At 37.6% G+C, this 11,749-nt stretch overlaps 1 protein-coding gene across 1 annotated transcript in view; it reads left to right on the top strand.

Annotated features, from left to right (window-relative positions):
* nrxn3a (neurexin 3a) overlaps positions 1-11,749 on the top strand; it is a 198,669-nt gene that overhangs the window by 23,561 nt on the left and 163,359 nt on the right. Inside the window, exons 3-4 of the mRNA XM_046062612.1 lie at positions 5,581-5,598; positions 6,872-6,898. Coding sequence (XP_045918568.1) covers positions 5,581-5,598; positions 6,872-6,898 — 45 coding nt within the window. The remainder of the gene's footprint in view (positions 1-5,580; positions 5,599-6,871; positions 6,899-11,749) is intronic.

The following is an 11,749-nucleotide window of genomic DNA, read 5'->3' on the forward strand; positions in this document are numbered from 1 at the left end:
AGCCACCAGACTCCCTTGTCAAAACCCATAATTTTACCTCGCTGCCTCGATCTTTTAAAACCCCAAAGTCTCACAATAACACAAATAAAAATATCCCATCAAAATCACACGAACACAAAAAATAACAGACTGAGAGAGCAGTAGAGTAAAATGACTTTTAATCACTGGAGTTTGGTGGCTTTGAAGAGAGTAATATAACGACGGTTTCTGGTTAAACTTTAAAGAAACAAGGATCCTTTCCATAATGTTAGACACAATAACATTCGGAGCCTGTCAGTGGCAAAAACAAGCACTTTAGTGAACATACTTTTTCTGCTGCCTACCGCCTGCTGTACCTTCAATGCTAGACCAATTTTAGAAAATTTTGTCCCAATAAGTCACAGACACAAATGTGTGGGGTGAAAAATACCAATGGTTAACAATGGTTATATCTGCTTAATGATTCTGAAATTGATGTGACCAAATGGAGACAAACACAAAGGGTAATAATGGGGAAGCACATTTAAAGAAAGCAACGAGCCAGAACTATTCAGTAATATAATAGTAATATGTTGTAAAAATATGGCAACTGTCAAACAATATACAAGTTAAATATTTGGATAGAAATATGGTGGTATATGGAAACAGGGTGACATTAATGGTATAATAACCTGATAATGATAAAGTAATATAGGTTGGCTTTTTTGCAATGAAAATGAACGCCATGAAAATTCTTGGAAGTGAAAATCTGTACAGTATCACCTTACAACCAAAAGGAATGTTTGATTATTTTATGATCATTGATGATTATTATTAGGTTATAATATAGTAATTATCAATTTTATGTGTAACGCAGTGACTTGTTACCTGGAAATACTTGTTAGCTTTTATATAATAACTATGAGTCAGAGCGGCAAAATGCTAAACTACCTTATTTTTAATTTGAATTTCATGGTAATATTCTCTACTTGCAGAGTGTAGTGTGACATATATTAATTTACGAACTGCACATCTATTTACTTCCTGTCAACTCAACATTACAGTTCACTTTTCACATTCAGGCTTTGTGCATATTATTAGTATTTACCGTTCTCTTTTGTATATAGTGTTTTAATAATTCTTTTAATGTGTTTATTACCCTTTGTGTTTGCCCCTTTATTATCCTGTTAAATATCAGTCTAATATTAACTGATACACCCATTGTTACTACTAAGCTATTTCCTAGCAATTACTTTCATAATTACAGAATATCTCTTAATTATGACCTGTTTAGTATCAAACTATTCCTCCACTATTACCATGTTATTACAGAGCTGTAAAGTGCTACCAAATTATGCTTTCTTTAGGCCAAACTATCTGAATCTAGACAGATATGTTGCACAGTTCATAATCAATAAGTCTCCCACTGAAAACTGTTTCATCAAATCACTATTGAAAAATAAATCTATTCTCTGATCTTACAGCACTGTGGTTAAGATTTGGTTTAGGGAAAGATCATGGTTTGGGTTAAAATAAGTACTTAGTTAAACTTAAGGAAACATCATGGACCCTTGCACCACTACAAATTACACAGATTAACAATTCTTGATTACAATGTTTTGCTAACCAGTTAGATAGAAATGTTTTATGTGATTGATACATGTACCTCCAGTAAAGAATTGTTACATTGCTAGTTAATAGGAACAAATATTGTGTAATAGGAATCTTCCTTTAAAAAAAATACACGAAACCTAGCTTCTCCAACCACGGTGGCTGGACTGATGTAGAAAATAATATGGGTATTTTTTCTTTAGTTCAAAGACACTATAAACTCAGTATTTCACTTTCACAACACCTCTGTTTGTCGTGCAGAAACTAGAAAAAACAACCCCTTTCAGTCTGTCTCAAGTCTCGGCACTATGCTGCTGTTACCCAGCCGACGATCTATCAGCTGTATGCCATTTACACCACAACGTGAGCAGATGGCTTCAGCCGCCCTCCCTGACTGTTTCTGCAGCCGCCCGTATGCTCATATCAACGTGAAACATAGCTGCTGGTGAAATCAGTCAGCAAGGAGGTTATAGCTGTTAAAATAATGATTCATATACTGGTTTACCTGCCATGTTAATAACATGTATAAAACAATCTGGTAAGCAGTGATGAAAGAAAGTAGAATTTGAAATGCATATTAATCACTACACTCTCCCAATTTATCCACCACATCATGAATCATCCCTTTAAGTAATCCACTTTGAGCCGTAATCCCTCGCTATCCTTGCCTCACCTTTTGGGTATTGAATTAAAAGAGCGAGTCATACTCTTACCTAGATTATGTGTCCACTGATGAATAAATAAGTTTGTCAAAGCGACGGTGAGTCACCCCAAAGAATGGTGATCTGATTGGATTTTATTTTTAAGGGGAACTTCAGAGGAGAGCTGGAGGATATGTATATTTGCTACATTCATAACACAGAAAAAAATGTTTCAGAGCCCCCTGATACAGTAATTGCATTGAGTTAAATGCTGGCTAGCTTGCAACTGGGAATTGTACCCGTGAGCATTCGATTGGTTTGTTGACTGGTTGGTACCTTATTAAATACAGTATATGTATGTGTTCGCTTGCCTCTCTCTGTGCATACACACACATCAAAGCCTGATTACTTTGGTGTGTGTGTGTGAGAGTGAGAGATAGAAACAGAGGCACAACACAGGGGCAGTAAATTGCCAAAGGAAATGGGTCAAGATAGAGAACAAAATAATGATGGAGCAGGTGGGAGGGCGAGTGAATACAGCTGATCATCAGGACAGACTGGGCTTTGAATGACGAGTAGGAGAGAGAGTTAGAAGATGAATTTGTTAATCTGATCTCTCCATCTTTTATCTACTCTGCCCCCAGTAATCCCTTCTGTCGTTCTCAGCAAAAATTACAGCATTGGTCATTTTGTCGAACACTTAACCTGACAAGCAACTATATGTTCTGGGAGTGAATGTCTATCTGGTGCAACACCTCATAGGGAAAAGGTGGACTGCTGTATTAATATAGTCCTGCCAGCAGTCAACATAGTTTGTTGTAATCTTTCCCAACCATAAACAAGTAATTTTATTTGCCTGAACTGAACCGGACCATAATTATAGCGATTGCACCAAGTTGGAAGCTTCCGGTCTGAGACGTGAAGCCAGTGGGTCCCTTAAACCTGTATTCTATTGAACGGCCAGCAGAGGGCGACTCTTCTGGTTGCAGAAAGAAGTCTGGCTCCATTAGAAATAATGGCACAATGAGGCTTCTTCTCACCTGATTTATTACCTCATGAAACACTTTCCTGATGAGTTTATGGTCTCAATCGCTAGTTTCATGTCTTCTTCAATACAATATGATGTTCACTATACCATGGCAACCTGGCAATCAGGCTAGAGTGACTCGTACCCACGGCACTGTGTAAATTTAAGCAGCACCGTTGAAAAAGCTTATTAGGAGTTGGCTGTTCACTTTCTCTGGTGAGTACATTTAGTTTTAAGACTAAAGTGTTAAGTGCCCGGTTAAAATGACAGTTGACGTGAATTACAGATGCACCTAGCTAAGCAAGCTAGCTAGCTTCGCTCACGGCTGTTAGCTCCACCGTCTCGTCCAAATATGGTCACGTCCGGTGCCACTGGTTGGCCAATATTTCCACCATGTAACTCCCCCTATAACTGCAAAAATAATCAGACTGCACAGACACTAGGCTTGAAGTCAATACACCTTGATCTGAAACCACAAAAAAATGGTCATTTGTACATTTCTGCATCTTGTGTATTTACTCCTACACACAAAGTGTTCATTTCTGATTAAGGTGTTAGTATATGTATTTTTGAACAGGCTAGCAGTTTCCCTCTGCTTCCATTCTTTAAGCCTAGCTAAGCTGACAATGTCCAGATTTGTTATAGCATACAGACATGTGATTGATATCAGAGTCCAATAGAGTCATTCTGAGTACTGCAGGAGTTCTCCTACTAAAGACTTAAGTTTTAATTGAGCAAAATTACTAATCTTTGTTGGTAGTAAACCTTTGCTTCAATAATCTTGCGTTATGTATGTGAGATTAACCAACTACAAGTATAAGATTTGTAAAGTTTAATGTATGTTACAGGTACAAGCATTCTCCACTTCCAGCATTTTATGTATATTTTTGTATTTATATTTATTATGTTCTCTTATTGTATGTGTTATATATTGCGTTGACCAATTGTGTTCCTTTTTTATCCACACCCCTACATGTGTACCTCACCCTAGCCACACCCCAAGTTCAATGCACTATTTTCATTCCCATAGGATCAGCAGCTTATAAGCAATAAAACAGGACTTTTTAACCTTTGAAGAGGGGATGAACCGTATCACAGCATTAGGGCCACATGTAAAACATCTGAGTTTAAGATACTCTGAGAAACAAGTCTGAATTTTGAGTTTATTCTCAGAATAAATCCTCTTCAGCACTGTTTGAATGGGAGACTGCATGAGGCTGGTGTGATTGTTATTAACCCACCCCTAAGGTGTAAACAGGATCTTTTAAATATTAAAAAAAATTATAATTGGAGTTTTATATTACTTATTTTAACCTTACCTAACCCTAACTCTAACCTGAACCTTTAAACCAAGACTAAACCTTCAGTCCTTTGAAATAATGAAGACCAGCCAAAATGTCCTCACTCTAGTGGTTCAAAACTGAAACTGGTTCTCACGAAGAGAACAATACAATCCCACATGTTTGTGTATATCCACGCTGAAAGCCACAATACACCGCTCCTCAAAACAGCCTCCACTATTATTTTGTATGTATGTATTTGTGTCTATAAAAATCTCTAATAAATCAACATCTTCAGTAAGGTCGCTGAGGAACTGAAGCTTTAACAAGACATAACCGCGTGCACATCACCCAGCCTTGCTTTCCCACATGACCATTTGATCAACTCTCTTCATGTTGGAGGAAAGCTGACACACGTTTTTTTGACCCCAGACAATTTATCTAGTGCCACCCTCAGGTCAAAATGTCCACTTGTCTACCACTTTAAATATGACAAAAGCGATATAAAATGTGGTCAGATTTTCCTACCGTTGTGTTGTGGAGATTCATTGTTTCCAGGGGAATCCTGGATGTTTGGTGTTTGCCCCATGGCTTTAACAAACTTTATCCTTTTGCTCCATTACCACTGTGGCTCTAAGAAAAGCAAAATCATCAGTATGGTCTCAACACTTTTTTTTTGTTAACTTTATGTTTTGATTACTATGATTTAGCAAAAGTCCTGCAAATATTGATGAAATGAATTAACATGACTGTACTGAAAGATACCAAAAATATTAAAGTGTGCTTCTCACTAGTGTGTTTATACATGCAGGGAAGAAATGTCTTTTTCTTCACGCAGGATATTTCTGTCTGAATTTCATCTAATGGGACGGAATGATGGTTTAACTTGTCATTGCTGAAACCTTCTGCATTGTAAAGAACATACACATGGCTGTGCCCACTGCCAGCCCTTTGTATGTACAATTTGTTGTGAAATTATTGCATGACAGTCAACATGCAAGTAAGAAGAGTGTTTCTAATGCTGGCTTTGTTTGCTTGTTTTCTCTGTCTCCCTCTATTTCAGAGGTCAACAATATGCCAGGTGAGTTAAAATGGGGAAAAAAATAAAACACAATGTAAATATATGGCAATTATTTGTATAGCTGCAGATTTCAGACAGGTTAGGGCAATACAAACATAGTATGGGCTTGTTGATTCTGCACTGTCAGACTACCGTGAACCACTCCAGCTTAAAAGGTAGACTCCCTGCTACATCAGGGTTTAACAGAATGACACACTAGACTGACTGGGCAAGGAAACAGTACTTACCTGGAAAGTGATTATTAAAGCTTATTTTACAAATTTATTATTTTATATTTTATAAATTTAAAAGTTATTATAGATTATTATTCAAATGGATAGAATTCACCCATTCACACTGGATATATTGTAAAAATCTGCAAAAGAAAATGCAAACGAATGCATGTTTTCACCCACAAGATTACTTAATTGAAAGAGCTTGAATCACTGGAAGACATTGTTTCATGTATACATTTGAGGAAGGTTACAGTCTCCTTATCGCTCCACACAGATCTGATGTTTTTTTTTGGACAGCTTTAACATCTGTTACAGCTGGAGAACTGATTCAGGTGTAGGTTAAATTATTTTTTTACCCTCCTCTCAATTTACAATAAGATATAATAAATTACTTTGTAAATCAAATCACTTCAAGATCACAAGATCATTGTTAAAGCGGCTGTAATTGATATTTTCTTAATAACAATGTCTCAAATGACAATGTGAAGTGCGTTGCTTGTCGTGTTGACCCTACAGAGAACGACCACCTGAATCTGCAGTTCCTTTGGACTTTATGGAGCATCATGAGTTTAAACTGTTCACTCATGGCTCTCGTGGCGTCGTTTTTGGTCAAAGCAGACCGCTGAAAAAGCTGTCCCACTGTACACGACCTCACCAGCACCAAACAGCAGAGATTAGCTGGTGAATATAGTGGATCTTTTAGCAGTTAAAAAGTCAGATAGGAGATGGTAGAGACCTAAAACAAAGTTAAAACAGAGTCTATTTTGGTCAGAAATATGACTCCATATTCATGAATTTGTTGCTCTGTGTCATATCTATTGCTGCAGGTTTAGGTCCACACAGCAGGTCAGTGACTGTGAGGCTATCACTTCTACTGACTGGTATTCCTTATTAAGAAGCCTCCTGCTCAGCCATAGGAAACTTGTGTCACCTGTTTGTGTGTTCTGATGTCATGCTTTCCCTCTTGGGGAAAAATATGTATCATCCCAATACTAAAGAGTATTGAAACTAAGTGTTCTCTTTCACTATTTCCCTTCCTTCTCTTTTATCTTATCAAGGCCTTGCACATATGATGGCAGAACAAGGTATGCTTTTCCTTTCCTCTTTTCTATCATATCTTGGTTTTGTTTGTGATTCTAGTTTGGAGCAGCATGTGTTGGTGTTGGTGTGGAATGTATATGCAAGTGCATGGTTCTATATACATTGTCAAATACGTGATTTTATTATTCTTATATATATTATGTTATATACTGCCCTACGAAGCCAAACACATTAACTACACATTTGGTCAAAACACTGTTGCAAAGACTGCCATCTGTCATTTGTTGTATTTAAAAAAAAAATAAATCAAAACAATTATATAATTATATGCTCCCTGGCAGCATTCCCCACTCAATCCCTCGTCCCGTTCCTGAAAACCTCCTCTTCCCGGCGGTCCAAAGCTCCTGTGCTGGTGTTGTAATCAAACAGCAACACTCCCCCTCTGCTACTCTGAGCTCCAAGTCTGGGTAGAATAGTAGGACCGACAACTGAGCTAACTAGCAAACGGCAGCTAGAGTTAGCAGCAGTTAGTTCCGGTAAGTGACTTCTGTGTTACAAAAGAAAAGACAAGGCGCAGCTCCCGAATGGAGTTTGAGGTGGTGTTGTGTTTTTTCTGCACTCTTCTCACTGACATACGGTTTACTCGACTATTAGGGGGCAGCCCTTTTACATATAGAAGTATGTACATTCCAAGGAAACAAAATGTAAAATTAGCAGGAAAGTCATACTACAGTAACTGTAGTCCTTAATCGTTGGCCTCAAGAAGAGAGCTATTTTAAGTTAAAGCTACCTAGTGAGATAGCTACAACTCACTGTTTTCCCAGTTTATTGTAATTGAAAAAGATATTTTAATCAACAAACATCATGGTTATTTATTTTAAACAAACAGGTAGCAGCCTACCTAAATGTAGTTCTGATGGAGAATAATTAGCATCTCCTTACAGTATTGTTAAAAGGTAAGAAGCCAAGCCTAATTTAGCAGAGCAACATGCCGCTTTAGCCTCTGGCACAAATGGAATTCACACGATTTAGAAGATTAAGTGTCACAGTAATTTTATACCAGTCTTGATGTTGTAATTCTAACCAACCAATAAACTAAAACTAATTGCATTCTACTTTAAACCTTTTATTTAGGCTACACAAACAGTCCACTCACTTAACGAGGCTGCCGATGAGTTAAAAGAAATATGACTTGTTGTAAATGACATAAGCTGAAAGATTTACTTAATAAAATAGTGTTATTTTTTACAAAAATATCATCATTTTAAATGTAATCTGTCCTCCTGGAAATTACTCTGCATGCAAGTAGCCTATTAATTGATTGATTGCACCGTTTATAAATGAGACCCCTGATGGAGACAGTGATGCAGAGGGCTTGGGATGAGTGTGTGGCTGCAGGAAGGGATTAAACAGGCAAACTGTGGGAGTAAGGGTCCAATGGTCAAAATAATGAATTTTTTTTTTTTCATAAAAATTAATCCAAGTTGTGAACTCCATTCATAATTGAAATGAATGATTCATAATTGATGTTATTCGCCTAATTTTTATACAATTAACATTCATGGTTTAAATGAACAATTTGATAGTATTTCCCATCTATGCTGCGCTAGAGTTTTGTGCGAAAGGTAAAAGACCTGTCCCATATAGACACCTGTCCCAAATTAAGGCAGGTTTAGTTCAGTTATTGAAGAAAATAAAAGCCTCGGCTATTAATTTTTTAAGTTTTAACAGAGTTTTTCTCTATACATGAGAAACATTTTGCTCTGAATCTCCTGAATATCTCAAAGTAACGTGTTCTGCAAAATGAGAAATAAAATAAGGATTTCAATGACGATGTGAAATGTCACAATTACATTTCTATTCCAAAGCTACGAACTGACTGCGCCTTTTAAATGTCATGTGCCCGCCCAGCATGTTCAGCATAAACTACAGATTGTTTTAATGTTCGGCAAGTAAAACTGCATCATGCGCATATTTAACTCTCAAACTAGAAGCTGTCATTTGAATAGCATAAATGGACAACAATGTTAGAGACAAAACATCTTCTTTCTTTACACCAATTTTTTGTGATTCATAAACCTGAACATGGGGAATAGGTACTTGATTAAGAGCCTTAACAGTAGTTGAATGTGTGTTACGCCCCCACCCTGTCATGCAGACTCTGTGTGGACTGTCTTCAGACTTCCAGCTCCCAGTGAGTGAAGCTAATTAGCTACAGATACAGACAGATGAGGTACAGTTCACGTTAGCGGTTTAGCAGAAAGTAAAGCTATCCATCAAGGTCTTATGTCCATCGAGATGCTTTGTAAAGCCTCTGTTGGTCTTTGGGGCTGTGTTCAGTCCTGTTCATGCCGCGTTTACTGGGAGGCTGATGAGTGCGGTTTTGTTGCTCGCTCACCCGGATCCGGCTTCCACCACTTTGAGGCAGAGCAGCAGGGCGACATCAGAGAGAAGAACAGAAAATGTTTTCTCCATCAAATATGATCCATCTTCACCAAAGTCAGTGAATAAAGTTGTGTATATGCACAGTAATCAGTGGAGCCCGGTTGGCCCCCAGAAACACTGCAGCCTCATAAAAATTGAGAAAGCTTTTCATTGGACACGAAATTAATAAACGCTCCCCAGTGCAGGATGCGTCATCAACATTTTAAAATAACTTTCCAGGAAATGACTAACTCTAAAATATCATCAAGAATACCTGCAAAAAACAATGTTTTTTGTCACTGATGGGACAGATTGTGGCATATTGGTGACGTACAGTGCAAGGCATATCATATAAAACATTTAAAACATCTATTTGGATTTAATGGTAATGGGAGATTTTATTATTGTATGTTTCTTTAAAAATACACTAAGCAGACAACGCATCTTTGATACTCTCTTGCCTTTATGTATTTGGTATTGAAGTAATCCAAAAGTAACTAAAAGCAATCAGGTGACATTACTTTGATATTGTGGCATCTGGATTACATTACTGATCATATTTTGAATAAGTAATTAGTAATTACCTGTAATACGTTTTTAAACTAACCCTCCCAACCCTGATTAGCACTAATACAATCAATTTGGCTAATTTAAAATGAGCTATACACAACATAAATCAAATATAGTACATTAATAATTTAATATAAAGATTAAAAAATAGACAAATGAACACAAGGCAAAATGGGTACATTTAAATTATTATCAAATGTAAATATTCAAAATAAAGATTATTTCTAAAAACCAAACTACATAGGTATACATTGTCATCTTTTCTGAATTTCTGAAGATTATTCAAATCCAGAATTCACAAAATGAAGGCATTACAAAGTACTTGTTAATCTGGCCAGCCTGAAAACTTTAAACCCTTTTTTAATTACAACTTGACCATTTATGTAATTAGTGCTCACTGTCTTTGTAGGGCAATGTTGTTGTGACATTGAGAGGTTCTACCTGATTTCGTTGCATGTTTTAAGTGTTTTGTGATGTGCAATTGCATTATTGTTGCTTTTGTACATTCATTTATCCTCATGTATTCATATATACATTGATATGTTTGGTGTCTGCTAGAAATTGATTTTATGTCTCTTCTTCTTCTTCTTCCTCCCTGTCCGGGCTCTTTCGGCTATGGATCCTCTGTTCTCTCTCCGCCTCCTCCTGCTCTTCTAGCTAAAAGCAAAGGTACAGCTTTTTCGAAATCTTTCCTTTTCCGCCTCTATGAAAAGCAACGCTTGCTCTGTGAGTGTTTTGAGAGCAGTGCAATGTAATGTGTTTGATGCTCTAATGTGTTTGTCTGTGTTCAGTGTTTCTTCTGTAATGGTTTCTCATCGAGGGTGCTTGGATTGAGCAAGTAATTAAGCCAACCTTAATTGAAGGAGAAGAAAAGAGAGTGTGTCGCTTTGTGTTTTCTTACAGTTTGTGTGTATTGTAATTTGTTAGACTGCTGTACACACTCAAGGACTCAGACATTTTTATGATGCAAGTGAACATTGGTCACTGTGGATCAGTTTTCACAAGAACAAGCCTCTCTACACTCTTTCTCTGTTGAGAAAGAGGTTTCTACTCATTGCTGATGTTTACATAAGCTGAGTTCAAATGACAGCATTTATAATTCATCCTTACTACTGGTGTCGACAGGATATGATTTATTTTGGCAGAAGAACTGACAGGCATTGTGTATAATCATTTTAACTAAAGCAATGGTCACACCTAACCTTTTTGTTGCGGGAAAAACTCTTGTTTGGTTCATCTGTGCTGGTTTGAATGCTGCCAATCAAATAAATCTAGCCCTAAGACTGCTACACTAATCACCAGACGCTGGCTGGCCATCGGGACGTTGTGTGCTGGTCTTGTGAGGGCCGGCTTTTATACAGCCTATATAGCCTAAAGATATTCAAAAAGTCATCTTAGCTGCAGCAACATGGCCGGTGTAATCTGTAATAGCAGGTTCAGGTTACAAATGAAACTGAAAGAATCTAGCACTCCTTAAAAGTATGTAATATGTGCCCCGCACCCAATTGGTCCATGAACTATGAACTGGGCAGTGGTGCCCAAAGGTTAGAGAAGTGAGCTTGTTACTGGGAGGTTGCTGGTTCAATCCCCAGACCGGTAGGTTAAATCTGGGTGCGGAAAGTAAAACAAACAGTGCTCGCCCTCCCTCATTTATCACAACTGAGGTGCCGTGGCTGTTGGATATAGAAGTTTAGGGAAGACCGGCGTCTGCTGGTGGGAAGATGGTCGGGAACCGATTGGAGTCAAGACTCTGAGTGGGGATCCGTCTCCTCGTGGGTAGATGTACATAGCCTATGAAAGAATTTCAGACAGAAAGGTGTACGTGGGCGTCTTATGTCATTTAGGTCATTGCGGGTGTAAGTTAGGTATGCTGGAGAAGACCAGCAGTCAAGAATTTTAAT

This window comes from Micropterus dolomieu, linkage group LG11 (genome assembly GCF_021292245.1).
Source record: "Micropterus dolomieu isolate WLL.071019.BEF.003 ecotype Adirondacks linkage group LG11, ASM2129224v1, whole genome shotgun sequence".
NCBI classification, from domain to species: Eukaryota; Metazoa; Chordata; class Actinopteri; order Centrarchiformes; family Centrarchidae; genus Micropterus; species Micropterus dolomieu.